The sequence below is a fragment of the Schistocerca cancellata genome, chromosome 4, assembly GCF_023864275.1.
Source record: "Schistocerca cancellata isolate TAMUIC-IGC-003103 chromosome 4, iqSchCanc2.1, whole genome shotgun sequence".
Taxonomy (NCBI): Eukaryota; Metazoa; Arthropoda; class Insecta; order Orthoptera; family Acrididae; genus Schistocerca; species Schistocerca cancellata.
In genome coordinates this window covers 819728705-819751089 of record NC_064629.1, presented here as the reverse complement: position 1 = coordinate 819751089, position 22385 = coordinate 819728705, and the positions used below count along the sequence as shown (strand labels likewise).

The 22385-nt window shown below is 43.9% G+C and overlaps 1 protein-coding gene across 1 annotated transcript in view; it reads left to right on the top strand.

The window, feature by feature from the left end:
- LOC126183695 (rhythmically expressed gene 5 protein) overlaps positions 1-22385 on the top strand; it is a 188214-nt gene that overhangs the window by 149120 nt on the left and 16709 nt on the right. Inside the window, exons 3-4 of the mRNA XM_049925876.1 lie at positions 16491-16595; positions 20952-21026. Coding sequence (XP_049781833.1) covers positions 16491-16595; positions 20952-21026 — 180 coding nt within the window. The remainder of the gene's footprint in view (positions 1-16490; positions 16596-20951; positions 21027-22385) is intronic.

The following is a 22385-nucleotide window of genomic DNA, read 5'->3' as shown; positions in this document are numbered from 1 at the left end:
CTGCTAGTCCGTTTGATTGTGGGTGAGGTGTCAGTGATAAGAATACCTTCAGTGGGAGGAAGAGCCAAGGTACCATCCCATTCCCCGTTCCAAGATGAGTGATGGTCTGTCTGTACCTGACGATGCACTTAACCAATACGACACACTTCTCCCGTTGGAAAAGCTTCAACATATCGAGCCAGATTAAAGCAGATGGAAGAGCTCAGGAGACTAGTAAGAGTTTCTTGCTGGACCGTACGGCGAATCACTGTAGACGTTTGGGAATTGTTGGCAACGTTTGGAATGGAAAAAAAATGCTGTTAGTGTGTACGCCAAGTGGACTGATTTGACATGGTGAGAGATCATACAAGTAACACGGGAAGGCACAAATTTCAACAACTTACAGATTGCAGCGCACGTCGGAACATCAGAAAAAAAAACCAAAACTTGAAACACAATGTAAATGCTGCGGACTGACTAAAAAAACTACTCGCCATTAAAATTGCTACACCACGAAGATGATGTGCTACAGACGCGAAATTTAACCGACAGGAAGAAGATGCTGTGATATGCAAATGATTAGCTTTTCAGAGCATTCACACAAGGTTGGCGCAGGTGGTGACACCAACAACGTGCTGACATGAGGAAAGTTTCCAACCGATTTCTCATACACAAACAGCAGTTGACCGGCGTTGCCTGGTGAAACGTTGAGGTGATGCCTCGTATAAGGGCCGGCCAGGGTGGCCGAGCGGTTCTAGGCGCTACAGTCTGGAACCGCGCGACCGCTACAGTCGCAGGTTCGAATCCTGCCTCGGGCATGGATGTGTGTGATGTCTTTAGGTTAGTTAGGTTTAAGTGGTTCTAAGTTCTAGGGGCCTGATGACCTTAGAAGTTAAGTCCCATAGTGCTCAGAGCCATTTGAACCATTTGTTACTCATTTACGTCTCCACGTCGGCTCATCCTAGTCTGCTGATTCCATGACATTGCCTGGTATAGACTCATCATTTCACTGCCACCACTTACATCAGCAGTGGTAGATCACATGACTGTCCGGTGCCAGTTCCGAAAAATCTACAGTGTTCCAAAGTGACTAATATGCTGTTTAAGGAGTGACAAATACACTTTCAGGCAAAAAAATGAAGCACCCAGAAGACATGGTGGGATGTCAATGCATCTTCATATAGTACACATCATTACCAGGTATGTAAATTACGAGGGCCACTCCAAAAGAAATGCACACTATTTTTGTAAAAATACAGTTTTCATTCTGCATGTGTGAAACTCTTACAGTGTGTAAATACATCCTTCCCGCTTGTTTTCCAACTTCATTCAACCTGTTCCCGTGAGTGGCGCCGACACAGCATGTCTTCAAGATAGGTGCTACACTTGGCGTTCGTCAGAAGCAACGTGCTGTCATAGAATTCCTGTGCTGTGAAAACGAGACAGTGGGAAACATCCACAAGAGGTTGAAAAAAGGTGTATGGAGATGCTGCTGTCGATCGCAGTTCAGTTAGTCGGTGGGCAAGCAGGTTACGTGATGAAAGCGGGCACGGCAGTATTGAGGACTGTCCTCGCAGCGGCAGGCCTCGTACTGCACACACTCCAGATAATGTGCAGAGAGTTAACGAATTGGTGACTGCTGACAGACGCGTCACAGTGAACGAATTGTCACGCTGCGTTGGGGTAGGGAAAGTAAGTGTCTGCAGAATACTGAAAGTGTTGGCGTTAAAAAAGGTTTGTGCCAGGTGGGTTCCAAGGATGTTGACAGTGGCTCACACAGAAACAAGGAAAACCGTATGCAGCGAATTTTGGAACAGTACGAGAATGGTGGAGATGAATTTCTTGGAAGAATTGTGACAGGTGATGAAACATGGTTCCATCATTTTTCACCAGAGACGGAGAGGCAATCAGTGGAGTGGCATCATGCAAATTCACCCAAGAAAAAAAATTCAAAACCACACCTTCTGCTTGAAAAGTTAAGGCTAGGGTGTTTTTCGATTCCGAAGGACTCTTGTTTGTTGACATGCCAAGTGGAACCACCATAAACTCAGATGCATATGTGACGACACTGAAGAAACTTCAAGCTCGACAGAGTCGTGTTCAACCACATCGGCAAAAGCAGGATGTTTTGAAGTTGCACGACAATGCACGGCCACATGTCAGTCAAAAAACCATGGAAGCGATCACAAAACTCGTATGGCCAACATTGAAACACACGCCTTTCAGTCCTGACCTGGCTCCATGTGACTATCATCTCTTTGGGAAACTGAAAGACTCTCTTCGTGGAACAAGGTTTGAAGATGATGACTCCATTGTACACGCTGCCAAATAGTGGTTCCAACAGGTTGGACAAGAATTTTACCGTGCGGTTATACAGGCGCTGGTTCCAAGATGGCGTAAGGCAGTTGAGAGGGATGGAAATTATGTGGAGAAATGAAAATATTGTTCCTAAACGATGTATCTACACATTGTAAAACTTTCAAACATGTAGAATAAAAGATGGATTTAAAAAAGTATAGTGTGCATTTCTTTTGGAGCTACCCTCGTATTAGAGTTGCAGTTACCTGTGGCTGGTAGAAAGCCACCAGAGGGCATTAGTGTTCTTCGTGTTTAGTGTTGTTACCAGGCAGCTTTGTTAGCAGCTGACAGTCAGAAACGGCCCTCACTATGGTTTTCCATTTGCCCGGCTGATCCAGTTGTGTGCAGCATCCCGATGCTGCAGTGGACCGATCTTACACTTCATGGGAACGAGAGGGCAAGCATACTACTTGTCAATGTTCCGCTCGACCAGATCTGACCGCCACAAAGGAGGATCCCCGTACTGTTCAACAAGCACGCCTCACTCCCTCCACATCTGAGAAAAAGTAATGGACGCCCTGCAACATTGTGTGTGTCGTCCGCACCCAGCAGCCGGACTCGGTTATCATCATCCCGCGCGTATGCAGCCGTTAACGCTATAACACAAACTGCTGCATATGGAGTGGCGTCGTGACATGGAAGCACGGACTGCCGATGAGGGTGTCCCATTGTGGTGAATTCTGGTTGGAAGAGGTTCCATTCTTCCAGTGCTTTGAGAGGCCCAGAGTGCTGGTAATGATTGAGGGAATTCTGACGGCACAACAGCGCGTCACGAATATCCTGCATCCTCATGTGTTAACTCTAACGCCACACGGTTGTTCTGTGGTTTTCCCTGATAGGCTTTTTAAAGTGCATCTTTCAGAACAATTTACAAACTATGATGCGGAGTTATATGGCATTCTAATGGCACTAGAGAGGGTTAACAGACATCACCGTACGAGTTTCCTTGTCTGTTCCGACTCTCTTAGTGCGCTGCAAGCGCTTCACCAAATGTATCCGGTAGACCCGCTGATTCGGCTCATCCATGTCTGCTTACAGCGGCTCCAACGCCGTGGCAAGAAGGTGACCTTTTGCTGGGTACCTGGCCACGTCGGGATACAGGGTAACGACATGGCTGATAAAGCTGCCAAGGAAGCACGTTGGGATGGTGCTGTCCATCCATGTCCAATCCCGTTGCACGCCATTATCTCATTTTCTGACAGATGCATCATGCGTCAGTGGGAGACTGAAAGGTTTCAGGTGTCAGACAACAAACTGCGGTCGCTCAAATCGACCACAAAGGCTTGGTGGACTTCGTGTCAGCCTCGCCGCTGGAAGGAGGTTTTGCTTACCAGACTGCGCATCGGGCATAGCCCTTTCACACATGGCTTCCTCCACCTTTCTGTGAAGTTTGTGGCGTGCCGCTTTCAGTTCAGCTTATTGTGCCTACGTGTGTCCTGTATACTGATAATAGGGCAGCCCTTGGTCTCGCTGGATATCTGCCCACCGTCCCCGCAGATACCGATACCAGTGTTAACAGAGTGGTAAAATTCTGTGAACTATCAGGCCTGATCCCTAAACTGGTGGAGAAGGGCGACAGACTTTAGTACGTCATAAACTGCTCTGCATGTGAGGACAGCCTTCGTCCCCACCCATGAGATTTCATGTTGACTTTTCGTCAGGGCGCTAATGACCGTGATGTCGAGAGCCCCCTCAACCCAACTCATCATCATCATCACACCTAATGCCACAATATCGTGGTGCCAGTTTTCAACAGGACAATGGTTAGCCACACATAGCACGTGTCTCTGAAAAACGTCTGCGTGGTCTACATCTACATCTACATTTATACTCCGCAAGCCACCCAACGGTGTGTAGCGGAGGGCACTTTACGTGCCACTGTCATTACCTCCCTTTCCTATTCCAGTCGCGTTTGGTTCGCGGGAAGAATGACTGCCGGAAAGCCTCCGTGCGCGCTCGAATCTCTCTAATTTTACATTAGTGATCTCCTCGGGAGGTATAAGTAGGGGGAATCAATATATTCGATACCTCATCCAGAAACGCACCCTCTCGAAACCTGGACAGCAAGCTACACCGCGATGCAGAGCGCCTCTCTTGCAGAGTCTGCCACTTGAGTTTGCCAAACATCTCCGTAACGCTGTCACGCTTACCAAATAACCCTGTGACGAAACGCGCCGCTCTTCTTTGGATCTTCTCTATCTCCTCCGTAAACCCGATCTGGTACGGATCCCACACTGATGAGCAATACTCAAGTATAGGTCGAACGAGTGTTTTGTAAGTCACCTCCTTTGTTCAAATGGTTCAAATGGCTCTGAGCACTATGGGACTCAACAGCTTAGGTCATAAGTCCCCTGGAACTTAGAACTAGTTAAACCTAACTAACCTAAGGACATCACACACACCCATGCCCGAGGCGGGATTCGAACCTGCGACCGTAGCAGCCTCGCGTTTCCGGACTGCAGCGCCAGAACCGCACGGCCACCGCGGCCGGCCACCTCCTTTGTTGACGGACTACATTTTCTAAGGACTCTCCCAATGAATCTCAACCTGGCACCCGCCTTACCAACAATTAATTTTATATGATCATTCCATTTCAAATCGTTCCGCACGCATACTCCCAGATATTTTACAGAAGTAACTGGCTCTGAGCACTATTTGACTTAACTTCTGAGATCATCAGTCGCCTAGAACTTAGAACTAATTAAACCTAACTAACCTAAGGGCATCACACACATCCATTCCCGAGGAAAGATTCGAAGCTGCGACCGTAGCGGTCACGCGGTTCCAGACTGAAACGCCTAGAACCGCACGGCCACACCGGCCGGCTACAGAAGTAACTGCTACTAGTGTTTGTTCCGCTATCATATAATCATACAATAAAGGATCCTTTTTTCTATGTATTCGCAATACATTACATTTGTCTATGTTAAGGGTCAGGCAAAAAACATGTTCTAAAATTCTACAACAGATCGACGTCAGAGATATGGGTCTATAGTTTTGCGCATCTGCTCGACGACCCTCCTTGAAGGCTGGGACTACCTGTGCTCTTTTCCAATCATTCGGAACCTTCCGTTCCTCTAAAGACTTGCGTTACACGGCTGTTAGAAGAGGGGCAAGTTCTTTCGCGTACTCTGTGTAGAATCGAATTGGCATCCCGTCAGGTCCAGTGGACTTTCCTCTGTTGAGTGATTTCAGTTGCTTTTCTATTCCTTGGAGATGTCAGTCATTTTTTCGTTTGTGCGAGGATTTAGAGAAGGAACTGCAGTGCGGTCTTCCTCTGTGAAACAGCTTTGGAAAAAGGTGTTTAGTATTTCAGCTTTACGCGTGTCATCCTCTGTTTCAATGCCATCATCATCCCGGAGTGTCTGGATATGCTGTTTCGAGCCACTTACTGATTTAACGTAAGACCAGTACTTCCTATGATTTTCTATCAAATCGGTACATAGAATTTTACTTTCGAATTCACTGAACGCTTCACGCATAGCCCTCCTTATGCTAACTTTGACATCGTTTAGCACCATCCTGGGACCTATTCCCGACAGAACACGTGTGGGGTCTATCAGCTCCACCCCATTGCAGTATCTAGGATATCAAGTACCAAACACATCAGTTGTGGGTCTCAGGAGAGGATACAATGGCCTTATGAGAGCCTTAACAACCGAATCAGTAAATGCATCCAGTCCAGAGTGGGCGCTACGTCACACTGATCCATGTGCCCGTATTTCCAAGTTCTTTATAAATTTTTCTCGATATTGTGAACACTGAAATATCATGACATACCGTCTCAACCTGTGAAGACATTTTTTTCTTTTTTAGGCAATTTATTTCGCCCTCGTTGAGAGTACTTTATACTTCCACTCAAATGTTTATCTGCACTTGTGTGTTCTAACCGAGGAATAGTCTCTGAAAACCATAAGTCTTGGTCCTGGCGCCGTTCCGCCCCGCGCGTATTTGGAACGCGACGCGGCATGCTGCGCTCGTAATTCGTGGCCGGAGAGGGAGGCGGAAATGGTGGGTGGGGCGGGGAGGGGGGGGGGGACGCAGCACGCAGTGCCAGCCACCAGCCACCACCCGCAGGGATTATTATTGACGTGCCGGCTGTATGAGTTATTGATCGCGGGCCGTCTTCACGCAGCGACTCCGCGTACAATGCACTGCTTGCGTCCGTCTCAGCTTACCGAGCACTCAACTTTCGGCCAGGACTTTCCAGGTGCTCGGAGCTCAAAAACTGGAAACAACAAGTACAATCGTCTAAAGAAATCTGCAAACTTAATTCGCATTTATCAAGTTTTTCGACACCGCTCTCCTGTACTGGCAAGCAGTTAGCACCACACAACAGCACGCCGTTAACTGTTACACGTGGCTCCCTGTCTCACTAATTGAAGAATTTTTTTTTTATCTTATCAACTGTATCCAACTTTACGCCGATACCGAGAAAATGCTGTGTTCTGCTCTTAGTTCTTAGTTCAATTAGTTAGCTTTCTGTGAAATAAACATTTAGTGAGAATGAGCAGTTGTTATGGCTCTGAGCACTATGGGACTTAACTTCTAATGTCATCAGTCCTCTAGAACTTAGAACTACTTAAAACTAACCTAAGGACATCACACACATCCATGCCCGAGGCAGGATTTGAACCTGCGACTGTAGCGGTCGCGCGGTTCCAGACTGTAGCGCCTAGAACCACTCTACTACTACATCCATACTCCGCAAGCCACCTGACGGTGTGTGGCGGAGGGTACCTTGAGTACCTCTATCGGTTCTCCCTTCTATTCCAGTCTCGTATTGTTCGTGGAAAGAAGGATTGTCGGTATGCCTCTGTGTGGGCTCTAATCTCTCTGATTTTATCCTCATGGTCTCTTCGCGAGATATACGTAGGAGGGAGCAATATACTGCTTGACTCTTCGGTGAAGGTATGTTCTCGAAACTTTGACAAAAGCCCGTACCGAGCTACTGAGCGTCTCTCCTGCAGAGTCTTCCACTGGAGTTTATCTATCATCACCGTAACGCTTTCGCGATTACTAAATGATCCTGTAACGAAGCGCGCTGCTCTCCGTTGGATCTTCTCTATATCTTCTATCAACCCTATCTGGTACGGATCCCACACTGCTGAGCCCTTTCCTTTCCAAAAGCATGGTTCGGTCCCCGCTCCACATCTTTCCAATCCCTCATCCTTTCCAAAACACACTCCACATCAACCCGCCTTGCCAACTGCTGTCTCCCAACGACTTATTGCAGTCAAATGTTGTCTTTTTATAAAGACATTTTTTCGTATTCACAGTTATAACAATCTTTTATTTGAAATCTTTAACGTACGGCAATTAGCTTCAATAATTTTAAAAACATGTACATATTTTCTTAATCTCAAATTTTGTGTGTATAAAATACGAGGCGCGTTGGTCACGGGATTCTGAATGCCATAGCTACCTCGTAATTAGTTGATTGTTCTGGTATTAACCCGTCAGTGTGACTTACCTGTTGTTGTTGTTTACAAATTTACAAATGAGGTTTTAGACATTGTGTGAGGATGAGGCGAGTGTTGATGGTAGAGAAGCTCGTAATGTATACACACTTCAGTTTTGTAACTGGAGACATCCATTTCAACGCCCTTTAGCTACATATTACTTACACTGCTTGACAACTGCTAAAGAGACGTTGTTGGACAGGAATAATCACAGGCAAGAATGGATTACATGAACCACAGTATACAAATAATAGGGGTGGAGTGATATATTTATAACGAGAATCGTATATATTTCACCACATGTTAAAGAACGCTAACAGAGATAAATATCGTTCACGTTTGAGCCAGAAAGGTCGATATCAGACACTCAGTAAGGAATATGGCCTCCTTGGGCACTAATGCACAATTTGCATCTGTTATTCATGCTGGCTGTCAAACTGTTGGGAGTCCATGAGGGATATTGTCCCAGTCCTCTCTCAATGTGGTTTTAAGTTCTTGCACGGTTCGGGAATGGATGATTAATAAGAAACACTTCTGCCAAGGCAAGCTCTGTAGGGTTTAAGTCTGGGGAGTACACAGGGCATTACATAGGTTTAATATCTTCACTTCCCAGCGTGTCCGACACCTTGGCGGTCCTGTGTGGTCGGACGTCGTCCATAAACAAAGTCGGCACCCAACACACCCCTAAACTGACGGGCATGGTCCAGAATAATCTCCCAGCAGTATCGCGCAAAGATATACAGCAGTGTTCGGCCAGTATGCACAATACCTGTCCACAGGCCATACCGATGACGCTCATGAACATTATGTTCACCACACTAACTAGTAGCCAGAATCACTTGCCACAGTGAAGCGAGATTCGTCGGAGAGCATCACTCTGGACCACCGTTGCTAGCCTCGACCAACATGCTCTCTACACCAGCGAAGTCTTTCTCGACGAAGGTGTGGTCGAAGTTGGCTGCGTATTGATCCTCTTGCGGTATGATGATCTGTCTACAACCATCTGAATGCTTTCGCGTAGCATTACCACCGTCAGCGACCCATTTTAGTTGCAAGATGACACTTTCCGACACACCCATTCCTGTGGCCACATTAGTGACAATTTAGCCGGCTTCGAGCCGTCCAACTGCTCGTCCAGGATAGTAAGCACTCAAATGATGTCTTGCAGACGTGTTTCCGTATCAAACGGAATGTCGCACTAATCGTTTCTATAAGAACATTCGTCAAATGTGTAGAGCGTGAACTGTCGAAGGCATACAGGGCGTTCGTGCCCAGGCTTCGCTGCAGTTACACATCCCGCCCTCTACATTTACTTTTACTATCGTTGGTCAGGTGTTATGTATTAATTGACAGTTGTTCCTCAGCAAATGTCAAGGGGTGTATATATAAAGTGTAGCAAAAAAATCGCAATATATGGTGTCTCACCTAAGAGTCGTCAGGTGCATTTTCTCTGGTGTTTCAACAGATATTTGCAGTTTCATTTTAGCAAGGTGCAGCTGGAGTCAACCTCCCCCCCCCCCCCCCCAAAAAAAAGAAAATGCTGCTCATCACGTCTTTTCAACCGACGCCCTGCGTCAATGGAAAGCGTCAGTTTGTTTCCCATTACCAAGAAAATGACTTTTAAAGTGAAATTTAACGTGCCTATTCGACAGAGCGCTTCCAAATTAGTCTAGTACGATATTCGTCGTTTCATCGATATGTACTAACAGGGACAGTAAAACACGAAGAATAACCGGTACTCCGGACCAGTACTCCAGCACAGACAGTACCCCCCCCCCCCCCCCCGCCCCACCCGCCGCGGAAGTTACCACCATGCAGAAGCGCTGCTCAGTCGCTGCTAGAGTACTCGTTATTCGTCATGTATTACTGTTCCTGTTAATACATATCGATAAAACAAATAACGCATTAGGCTAATTTGGGACCGCTCTATCGAATTCCGATTTGAAAATAATTTTCTTTGTAACGTGACACAAACAGACGCTTTCTGTCGCTGGGTGTCGTATGGAAGACGTAATGAGCAGGATTTGTTTGAATTTACTCCAGTTATGTGATGCAAAAATATCTCCTAAAATACCACAGAAAATGAGCCTGACGACCTGTAGGATTTCTCCCGTATATATACACTACAGGCCATTAAAATTGCTACACCAAGAAGAAATGCAGATGATAAACGGGTATTCATTGAACAAATATATTATACTAGAACTGACATGTGATTATATTTTCACGCAATTTGGGTGCATAGATCCGGAGAAATCAGTACCTAGTACAACCACCTCTGGCCGTAACAACGACGTTGATACGCCTGGGCATTGAGTCAAACAGAGCTTGGATGGCGTGTACAGGTACAGCTGCCCTTGCAGCTTCAACACGATACCACAGTTCATCAAGAGTAGTGACTGGCGTATTGTGACGAGCCAGTTGCTCGGCCACGATTGACCAGACGTTTTCAATTGGTGAGAAGTCTGGAGAATGTGCTGGCCAGCGCAGCAGTCGAACATTTTCTGTATTCAGAATGGCCCGTACAGGACCTGCAACATGCGGTTGTGCATTATCCTGCTGAAATGTAGGATTTCGCAGGGGTCGAATGAGGGGTAGAGCCACGGATCGTAACACATCTGAAATGTAACGTCCACTGTTAAAAGTGCCATCAATGCGAACAAGAGGTGACCGAGACGTGTTCAAAAATGGTTCGAATGGCTCTGAGCACTATGGGACTTAACATCTGTGGTCATCAGACCCCTAGAACTTAGAACTACTTAAACCTAACTAACCTAAGGACATCACACACATCCATGCCCGAGGCAGGATTCGAACTTGCGACTGTAGCAGCCGCGCGGTTCCGGACTGCGCGCCTAGAACCGCTAGACCACCACGGCCGGCCCGAGACGTGTAACCAATGGCACCCCATACCATCACGCCGGGTGATACGCCAGTATGGCGATGACGAATACACGCTTCCAATGTGCGTTCATCGTGATGTCGTCAAACACGGATGCGACCATCATGATGCTGTAAACAGAACCTGGATTCATCCGAAAAAATGACGTTTTTCCATTCGTGCACCCAGGTTCGTCGTTGAGTACACCATCGCAGGCGCTCCTGTCTGTGATGCAGCGTCAAGGGTAACCGCAGCCATGGTCTCCGAGCTGATAGTCCATGCTGCTGCAAACGTCATCTTACTGTTCGTTGAGATGGTTGTTGTCTTGCAAATGTCCCCATCAGACTCAGGGATCGAGACGTGGCTGCACGATCCGTTACAGCCATGCGGATAAGATGCCTGTCATCTCGACTGCTAGTGATATGAGGCCGTTGGGATCCAGCACGGCGTTCCGTATTATCCTCCTGAACCCACAGACTCCATATTCTGGTAACAATCATTGGATCTCGACCAACGCGAGCAGCAATGTTGCGATATGATAAACCGCAATCGCGATAGGCTACAATCCGACCTTTATCAAAGTCGGAAACGTGATGGTAGGCATTTCTCCTCCTTACACGAGGCATCACAACAACGTTTCACCAGGCAATGCCGGTCAACTGCTGCTTGTGTATGAGAAATAGGTTGGAAACTTTCCTCATGTCAGCACGTTGTAGTTGTCGCCACCGGCGACAACCTTGTGTGAATGCTCTGAAAAGCTAGTCATTTTGCATATCACAGCATCTTTTTCCTGTCGGTTAAATTTCGCGTCTGTAGCACGTCATCTTCCTGGTGTAGCAAGTTTAATGGACAATAGTGTATATGGGAGAAATACTATAAGAAGAATGCAAAATTCTAAGAAAGAAACTCAGCCCGAAAAGTACAAAAGGTGGATACAGATCACATTCCCCAAAAACAACCGAAAAAGTATCGAATCTTGGGGGCAGACATCAGAAAAAGAAGACTGAAATTTTATTAGCATATTCAACAGATTACCGACACGAAAACCTACACACAAAATTGCAACGTACATCGAACAACTCAAAACCATGATCTGGTTCCAGCAGGTAGAAAAAGTCCATCATACATTTCCAACAGACGCCCGTAGAGACAAAAAATTAGCAAATCGGAAGTACTGCCAGAGAAAGAAGTCGCAACCAAACCACGGACAAAGTAGACTGAAGAAGAAGAAAAAAAAAAGAATCCACGAAGAAAAATCCGACTGAAACATAACAGCTTTGTTTGTTTCCAACTAAAATTGGTGTTTGTTGCACATGCGCACTGGCGTTAGTTGGAAAATCGGAACAGCGACGTCGTAGATTGTGAGAAACTACACGAGACTGCTGTTAGAACTCACTAACATTTCTTTCTGCGGGAAATATTGAGGCTTTAGTGAATTGTAGTAATATTCAAAAATCTGTACTCCTGTTAATCAGTCTACTTAACTGGGGCAGCTGGCCATCACTTACGGATCTTCCGAACACAATACCGCTTGCTGTGCTCGGCAACTTTTTGTTCTGGCAAGATTCAGCCCCGGCTCATGTCAGTAGTGAACTAGCATCTTTGGAGAACGTTGATTGGTCGAGCAGGATCTGTTCCGTAGCCAATGCGTTCACCTGATTCAATACACCTACATTGTTATCTTTTGGTGCACGTCGAGTATGTCATCGTTTACATCATTTAAACTGCCAGGAAAGTTAAGCTGATTCCCTGAATAGATAACGTATTTCACGAAATAAAACGGAATCCTTTCATGCTCGACAGTGTTGGACGTCATTACTGGGATGGTATCTAACATGTAATGAAGTGCAAGGCATACTTTTTCAGTACTTGTTGTAAATTTATCGGTAAATGCTTTTAATGAAGTTTGAGGACAACTGATCACTCTCAGAACCTTACGAATGGCTCGTGTTTATCAGAAGTGAATAAAGAGTTGAAAAGAATACGTTCCTTAATAAAAGGTGAACTCTGTATGTGACTTACCATTCTCGAAACTTTTTTCAGTAAACTTCTTCTGTCGACATAATTCTTCCAGTGGCACTGTCAGAAGAAAACCTAAGCCTGGGAGACAATCTAAGTCTGCCACACAGTACGTAAGACACTAAATTGAATTAGGAGCAGCGATTTTCAAATTTCGAAATCCGAAATTAGCATCCCGTAAGATACCAACAAATGAAAATCTTTAACTTCCTGATACCTATGTCAACAAAGATGGCAATTGTTCATTTGGTTAGAGGAGCTAAGTTTAAACCTTTCAAATATCTGCAGTTGTTTTTCCACTTTCATAAATATGTAGCCGGTACACGAAGCCAGATAACATTCACAGTTTAATTTTCATGCAGTCCCACTCGTCAGAAGCAACTGACCAAATAGCATGCATTTCAGATGGCCCTTATTATCTTGGCGTTCACCTCGGTACATCCTTGGCATTTGTAGCACTGCATTAACGCAGCCTGCGGAAATCTTGTAAAGGCTAATAACGCCTTTGCAAATACAATCCGTGACATATCTCATGAAGTCCTTCAGTACAAGTACTGGTGAAAACTGAACAAGGTTCTGGGATTAACCTTTCCTGACACATCAACGAGAGAACATTTTATGCTACATCTCATAGGATCAAGAGCGTATTGGTTGCCTACAATTTAAAAGTTTCTTGCTGCTAATAGATGTAAATTCCTTTCCACGTCCAGCGCCTGTAACTAACCCTCTTTGTTTAAAGTAGATGCAAATCTCCCAGCGAATACATGGAAACGTTTCTTGAAATGTAGTTTGGTGCAGCGAAAGTCACTATCCTTGTACAGCTCCCTAGGGATCAGAAATGTACTTCAGATATGCGGTGTTACCGATAAATCAGAAACGTACTCCGTTTATAGTAAGGAGCTTACTTAATATGGGAAAGGGTTTGTCCATGTCCACAACCATTTTTAAGTAATTCAACAAAAGGCCATTAAAAGTGTCAACTGTTTCCAGATTCGTTTCGAAACAGTTTAACTGGATTATATATGTGCTTTAATTCCACACAACTAGACGCGAAATACTCGTAGATTCTTTGGCCCGCACGGATCATTCAGGGGTTTAGATTCTTCTGCTATGAAGAGAAATGGGTCGAGGCACAGTCTTGTTCCCGATATATAGAATGTATAATCAATAATGGCGTACAGGCGCACAGTGGAAAGTACTTGATGCTAGACGCAAAGAAGCCTCAGTAAACATAGGTCCGCAAATGAATTGTTTGCGAGATGATTGCGACTTTGTGGTTACCAGCCACTATCGACTTGATTCTGTGTGAACACAGTATACCAGTCCGTGATGTCTTTGTTTACATTTTCGATATGTGGAGCTGTAAACAGAATGGATAAGACAGTACTGTACATAGTGTCATTCTTGCAGTTGTTTGCGGAGCATCAGTTGTATTGTAAGAGTGTTGATTGTAACATGGAACATTACAGTAACGAGGAGTATGCGTATATGCATTTTCATGTATGGTAGGGCTAATGGGTATGCATAAAGGCTGTACGCTTGTACCAAAGCACCTCCTAGAAACTGGGATCTTTGCACATGCAGCGGGAATGCATAGGCATACACGAATTACACCTGTGCTTTAAGATGTGGCGCTGGAAACAGTCTAACACACTCCAAGAATCTCGATAGCGAGACTTTCCACACAAATACCGGGAATGAGCCATAGTAGTGTTTGAAGAATTATACATCGCAGTGCAGTGTACCTACACCACCTACAACGAGAGAGGTGGACTTTGGTCCTAGATTAACGTTCTGTCAGTGGATGCAGCAACTAGCTGTAGACAACCCTACCTTTGACACTAACCTTTTATTCACAGATGAAACGGGGTTCACTCGTGATGGTGTTTAATTATCACTATTATTACTTTTGGAGTCATCTAGGCTCTAACCCATACGCTGTGCATGAATCTCCATAGCAGCGACGTTTCTCATTGAATTTCTGGTCAGTGTAACTAGATGACCGCTTTACTGAGCCGTACATGTTACCAAACAAATTTAGCGGACGGAATCACGTTCGTTTCTACGGCATCATTGTGGTGTCAACGCCAGACACCACACTTGCTAGGTGGTAGCCTTTAAATCGGCCGCGGTCCGGTAGTATACGTCGGACCCGCGTGTCGCCACTGTCAGTGATTGCAGACCGAGCGCCGCCACACGGCAGGTCTAGAGACACGTCCTAGCACTCGCCCCAGTTGTACAGCCAACGTTGCTAGCAATGGTTCACTGACAAATTACGCTCTCATTTGCGGAGACGATAGTTAGCATAGCCTTCAGCTACGTCATTTGCTACGACCTAGAAATGCGCCATTATCGTTTGCTATTTATCTTGCGATGCCTGCACCGTCAGACTGATGTACACCAATTATGGATTAAAGTTAAGTATTCCAGCAGCTACGTACCTTATTGGCTATATTAATTACATTGTCCTGTTCCAGACCTCACGCCAGCCTGCGTGAGCTTAAACGCTTGCTTTTCGGCTACCAATCATAGTGGCTTGGCTGTCTTGCCAAGTCACAACAATCATCGTGCAGGATTGCTTGATGACACCATGATGGAGCGCCGGTACATTTTGCTGTTGTGGTGAGACGACATCTAACGGTCAAAGATGTATTGTGCGAGGAGGAAATGTACCGTGGCCTCCTAGATCACCTGATCTGAACCCGATAGATTTCTGTGTTTCAGCCCACCTTGAAGATGTATTGTACGCCACTCCGGTTACCACGGTCGAAGAACTGGAAACTGAGACTTATCAGTGCTCTTCAAGAGTTTCGAAATGATCCATCCGTGTTCGAAAGAGTTCGAAGCTCATTGCGGCGACGGGTACAGGAGCTAGTCTTTAAGCACCTCCTTTAACTACGAGTACAGTCATGTAACTGTTGTCGTGTTCATTCAGAACACCTACACTTCTACCAAAGAATCACTAATAACTCATCTTAACCGCGCCGGATTAGCCGAGCGGTCTTAGGCGCTGCAGTCATGGACTGTGCGGCTGGTCCCGGCGGAGGTTCGAGTCCTCCCTCGGGCATGGGTGGGTGTTTGTCCTTAGGATAATTTAGGTTAAGTAGTGTGTAAGCTCAGGGACTGATGACCTTACCAGTTAAGTCCCATAAGATTTCACACACATTTGAACATTTTGAACTCATCTTAATATAGTACAGTACTGTTATCTTTTCCTAACTGGGATTACATTTATACAGAACTGAGTCAGTAGTAGCTGGCAACAACAAATCGCAATTATCTCGCAAACTGTTCGTTTGCCGGCCTATGTTTACTGAGAACTTTTTTTTTTAATTTTATTTTATTTATTTATTTTTTTTTTTTGCTTCTAGTGTCGTGTACTTTCAACTGTATGTGTTTACGCTATTAATTATGATATACCCTGTGTACCAGACGTCACATGAAAATGAAACTCTTTCCCACGTATAGTTCTCTTTCCACGTATTCTGCAACGGTTCCTGCTTCCCTTCGTAGCCTCACATAATCTGAAGACGAAACAAGTCGCATTCTTGGATCTCTCAATCAAGTAAGCTTCGTGCCGCGTACTTCCACATTTTAACGGTTCTTACAGAGATATAAATGTGAGGTATCCCAGTAATCAACCAAACGGCGGCAGCATGCTGTGTAGGGACCATATGCGGAGAGTGATACCATCAGTTATTAGTTGCAATACGGTCTGAATAAGTCTGTCTTTGTACGTGTTTTATTGAAGACTAACTAAACTAAGTGTAATTTCTTTACTTCTTTTTCAGACTGCAACACCAAAATGCTTATCCATGGCTACAAGAATTTAGCTAAAATGGAAGACTCCAGTTTAAACAGGATGGACCCATACCAACGTGGAGCCTCGGATCTCAGTAAGTACCTCTCCCTTACTGCAAATTTTTCTTCGCTTTAAGCTTTATAAAGACTAAAAATTGCATACCTATAAAAAGTATCAGTTATATGTTTTGAATGTAGATGATCTGAAACATCTACTATAAGCAGAGAAATTAAAGCTAATTATTATCAAGGAACTATTACTTAGATACTATTCTAGCGAGCTGCCACATTCGTACTACTGTGAGACAATAGGAATAGTTACTGTTAGGTAGCTGTCTTTGAGTGCAACAAAACTACAATCCTTTTGTTTACTGTTCCAAAAAATGTGCCCATACATTTTCTAGGTTGTTATTCGAACTGTTCTGTTCGAAAATTGAAGTGCTCTGACTGCTATGTCAACCAGTTTGCTCCCATTTTGACATCATTGTCGATGTGTTTTTCACACAGTAACTGCTTGTACTTTAATAACAGTTGAGTCAGTTCCTCCAAGACGTCAGCTATATGATGGATGCACCTAAACGTCCCTCCTGAAAGACAGTGGCAGTTCTAGTGTGCGAACATGTGCAGTGAACAAGTTACCTTCATTAGCATTCCTTACTGTTTATGCTGAACAATCTGATGCCGTTTCTGTTACGTCTCATTGTACACAACTGCAACGTCAGCATTTGTAGTGTGTTCTGGAAGTAAACACCTGGCGACAGTTGAGGTTTTTGCGGTGATCTTTTTTGACGATGTAGGCGTTCGTGTAGGTCGGGAGGCATTCCATTTATTGTTGCGCACTCTCAGGTCTGTGGTGAGTGAAGTACCGTCACTTGCTACATCTCTGTTTCATCACATTACGACCATTCGTGAAATTTTTTTATACAAAATTAGCTGCAAATTGTTTATTTCTTGTTGGTTAAATAAGTTAACGACAAGATTATTTCGGCATATGTGCCATTATCAAATGTTCTTGTTGACATATTTATATATCATGTTAGCCTACGTCCATGTAATAGTACTCGTACTATGAGATTTTATTTTATATTATAATTACGTCTAGTTGGAGTGACGTCCACGAGTCATCCTGGAACGTAAGTTATTCTATACACTATGTTGACGACATAGATCACATTCTATAGAAGAATAAAAATGTCATATTATGACCTAATGCAAGCTGTGAGCCCAGCGGAGAAGAAGTTATTTTCATTTATTCCTGTTTGCTTTTCGGATAACGATCATAGTTTATTATGCACCTTTCTTTTAAAGTATAATTACTGCTCTTTTCCCTCTGTTTGACGAAATAAACAAGCTGAGGACGCTTGTAATCGAAAAGGAAGGTAATCATAACTTTCTACGTTTGCGGCAGTAGAATATCACCTTCCTTAATCGGTTAACTCTCCCGTTTACTACGTGGCTCAAAATGGCAGTATAAGATATGTCAACCTGCAGACAGTAGGACAGAAACACCTTAGATTTCTTGACTGGCCACACCAACTGAGGTTCCGTCTATAATGACCTCGATGTCGACGGGACGTTAAACCCTAATCTTCCTTCCATTTTACCAAGTGAGGTGGCGCTGTTTTTAGCACACGTAGTTGCAGTCAAGAGAAGATAAACACAAATTCCATTTAGCCCAACCTTATCTTGAGTTTTTTTGTACCCAGAAATAACTTAAGGCATATATTACAGTATCTGCTTAAAAAAGACTCAATCAGTTTTAGCTCTCATTTTTGCCCCGCTCAGTTTTGCTTCCTCTTTAATGGTTTAAATAGAGACGAGATTATTAATTCTAATCATTCTCATTTCATTATTCCCAAATTGGTTTAATTTTAAATACTACAAGCAGTTTTTGACACTGATACTTATTCAATCACGACTTAGCTAGGGAAAGGATGAATCACAATGGAGAACTTTCTTCTATTGGCGTCTGTAAAACCATTCAGCCATGCATTAACATGACACATAATGATGCATCACTCCCATTAAGACGCCAGTACCTTTTGAAACACATCCATTAAGCCACTGTAGCACATCTAATCACGAAATGCAAATGTTCTTCATTCAAGGGATATTCAGTATCAAGTTTCTGGTTCACTAGCGTACCCAGTATTCAGTAAGCTAATTCTACACTCTTCTACTTCTACCTTCACATATTTGCTACGCTTACCAACTTAGCACTAAACTTATTTCCAACAGATTACTTTGTGCGACGCTCATTTGACAAACTTGTCATTTTTTCTCATAAATACAAGTTTTATCAGCTGTTTTTGTGCCTTTACTTCAGTATGTCTACAGTACCTCTGGCCCCTCATAGCACGAAGCGCAACTGTAGCCGTTTTAAGTCGAGATAGCAGAAATATTCACGTCTCATCTGGAATTTGGCTGCTATTTCTGACTGCCGCCGGTCATATTCTAAGGTTACATATATTTACATTAAAACAGCATCTTCTATCACATGGCCTGAAATATGCGATATTGTAATATACCCACATGACAGAGCATCTTCTATCACATGGCCTGAAATATGCGATATTGTAATACACCCACACGTCAGCAGAAACTCTTGTAACGTCCACTTACTTGGTGGCTATGCATCCGAAACGTCTCCTTCCTCTTTTAACTCTATGAAAATTATGTTTTAACACTGATGTTTCCTATATGCTCGCAGATGATTGAAACGTTTTGGTTCTGCCTTTCAGTGTAGTTGTACATTATCGACTATTATGTTTTATACTATCAAGACTAAACAATATTTTGTCATGTTGTTGTTGTTGTTGTTGTTGTGGTCTTCAGTCCTGAGACTGATTTGATGCAGCTCTCCATGCTACTCTATCCTGTGCAAGTTTCTTCATCTCCCAGTACCTACTGCAACCTACATCGTTCTGAATCTGCTTAGTGTATTCATCTCTTGGTCTCCCTCTACGATTTTTACCCTCCACGCTGCCCTCCAATGCTAAATTTGTGATCCCTTGATGCCTCAGAACATGTCCTACCAACCGGTCCCTTCTTTTCGTCAAGTTGTGCCACAAACTCCTCTGCTCCCCAATTCTTTGCAATACCTCCTCATTAGTTATGTGATCTACCCATCTAATCTTCAGCATTCTTCTGTAGCACCACATTTCGAAAGCTTCTACTCTCTTCCTGTCCAAACTATTTATCGTCCATGTTTCACTTCCATACATGGCTACACTCCATACAAATACTTTCAGAAACGACTTCGTGACACTTAAATCTATACTCGATGTTAACAAATTTCTCTTCTTCAGAAACGCTTTCCTTGCCATTGCCAGTCTACATTTTATATCCTCTCTACTTCGACCATCATCAGTTATTTTGCTCCCCAAATAGCAAAACTCCTTTACTACTTTAAGTGTCTCATTTCCTAATCTACTTCCCTCAGCATCACCCGACTTAATTCGACTACATTCCATTATCCTCGTTTTGCTTTTGTTGATGTTCATCTTATATCCTCCTTTCAAGACACTGTCCATTCCATGCAACTGCTCTTCCAAGTCCTTTGCTGTCTCTGACAGAATTACAATGTCATCGGCGAACCTCAAAGTTTTTATTTCTTCTCCATGGATTTTAATACCTACTCCAAATTTTTCATTTGTTTCCTTTACTGCTTGCTCAATATACAGGTTGAATAACATTGGGGAGAGGCTACAACCCTGTCTCACTCCCTTCCTAACCACTGCTTCCCTTTCATGTCCCTCGACTCTTATAACTGCCATCTGGTTTCTGTACAAATTGTAAATAGCCTTTCGCACCCTGTATTTTACCCTTGCCACCTTTAGAATTTGAAACAGAGTATTCCAATCAACATTGTCAAAAGCTTTCTCTATGTCTACAAATGCTAGAAACGTAGGTTTGCCTTTCCTTAATCTTTCTTCTAAGATAAGTCGTAAGGTCAGTATTGCCGCACGTGTTCCAATATTTCTACGGAATCCAAACTGATCTTCCCCGAAGTCGGCTTCTACCAATTTTTCCATTCGTCTGTAAAGAATTCGTGTTAGTACTTTGCAGCCGTGACTTATTAAACTGATAGTTCGGTAATTTTCACATCTGCCAACACCTGCTTTCTTTGGGATTGGAATTATTATATTCTTCTTGAAGTCTGAGGGTATTTAGCCTGTCTCATACATCTTACTCAACAAATGGTAGAATTTTGTCAGGACTGGCTCTCCCAAGGCCGTCAGTAGTTCTAATGGAATGTTGTCTACTCCTGGGGCCTTGTTTCGACTTAGGTCATATTTATTGTAAATGACACTGTGGAACTATGCTAAACAAATGAATAGTTTTGTATTTGCATTCTTGCTATTTTGATTACTATCCTCTTCTCTGTATGAGCTTTGTCTGGAAGTAATATAATGTGGAAACTTAAGACGTTGTTTCTTTCCTTGCGACAGTTTGGGGCACAATGATGAAGGGCGGTGTTGACAGCCACGGCGAAACGGCTTCGCATCCAGCAGCCTACCACTCAGGTAACTATATAGTTAATATAACGCTCAGAGAATGCTTTCCGTAGTTAAAAGCCTCGCAAACAATCAACTTGCAATTGTCGAAGTACTTGAAACTACGTGGAATGGATGAGTTTGGCAGATTGTTACAATAGAGGAGAGCAAAGCAATAAAAGCCACTGTCACCATTCAAAGCAGCGTGTTTGGAGTGACGTCATCACGATTTATACACACATGAGATCTAAAGATTTTGAATACTGCTGTGCCTTACAAAGCTTTGATGGGTTGAATAGCTATGTAGAACGTGCTGTGCCTTCGGACGATGTAATTTTATTTTTTATTCTTTCGACAATTATTGCTTATTACAGGTTGAGAGGTACCCACCGTTTTCACCTAAACATCTTTGACTCTTTAAGACACTTGTAACCTCTCTTCATCTGGACGAATAGTGGCCAATGACTAATGAAACAGACTTAATCCGATTGAGGTGGCGCAGTGGTTAACTCATTGAACTCGCGTTCTGGAGAACGACCGTTCAAATCCGCGTCCGACCATTTAGATTTAGTTTTCCCATCATTTCCGTAAATCGCTCAGAGCAAATTCCGGGCCGGTTGCTTTAAAAGGGTACAGACGATTTCCTTCCCCATCAAATGGCTCTGAGCACTATGGGACTTAACTTCTGAGGTCATCAGTCCCCTAGAACTTAGGACTACTTAAACCTAACCAACCTAAGGACATCACACACATCCATGCCCGAGGCAGGATTCGATCCTGCGACCGTAGCGGTCGCGCGGTTCCAGACTGTAGCGCCTAGAACCGCTAGGCCACTCTGGCCGGCCCTTCTCCATCCTTGGAGCAATCAGTGCTTGTGCTCCATCCCTAATGACCTCGATGTCGACGGGACCTTAAAACCCTAATCGTCCTTCTTTTAATTTCGTTAATTACCGAGATACAAGCATTAACTTCGTTTTCCTAAACGGAAATCCCTTTTGCACCGGAATGGACCTTCAATAAGAGAAGATAATATTAGAATAGCGAAATAAGTTGTAGCTGGATTTGTCCAGCATCTGCCAAAGTAACTCTTGGTACTCCAATGGTGTCTAACGTGCTCTGACTTACGAAGCATCTAAACGTTCTGTGCTTCAGGTAATACCATTTATGAGCGTTATGGGGAACCAGCTCACGAAAATAATAACTGCCCCAGGACAATATGCCCAGTTTTCTGTATTTCCTGAAATAAGAGAAGGAAAATATAAACCGCAAAAGTAACGGATTGTGATACTTAAAATACCCTGTGTAACGGATATAAGTCCAGATATTTTTACAAATGGTTCCTGTTGTTTTTCCTCTGCATTGAACAGTTTTCCCACAAACGTGTCAGAA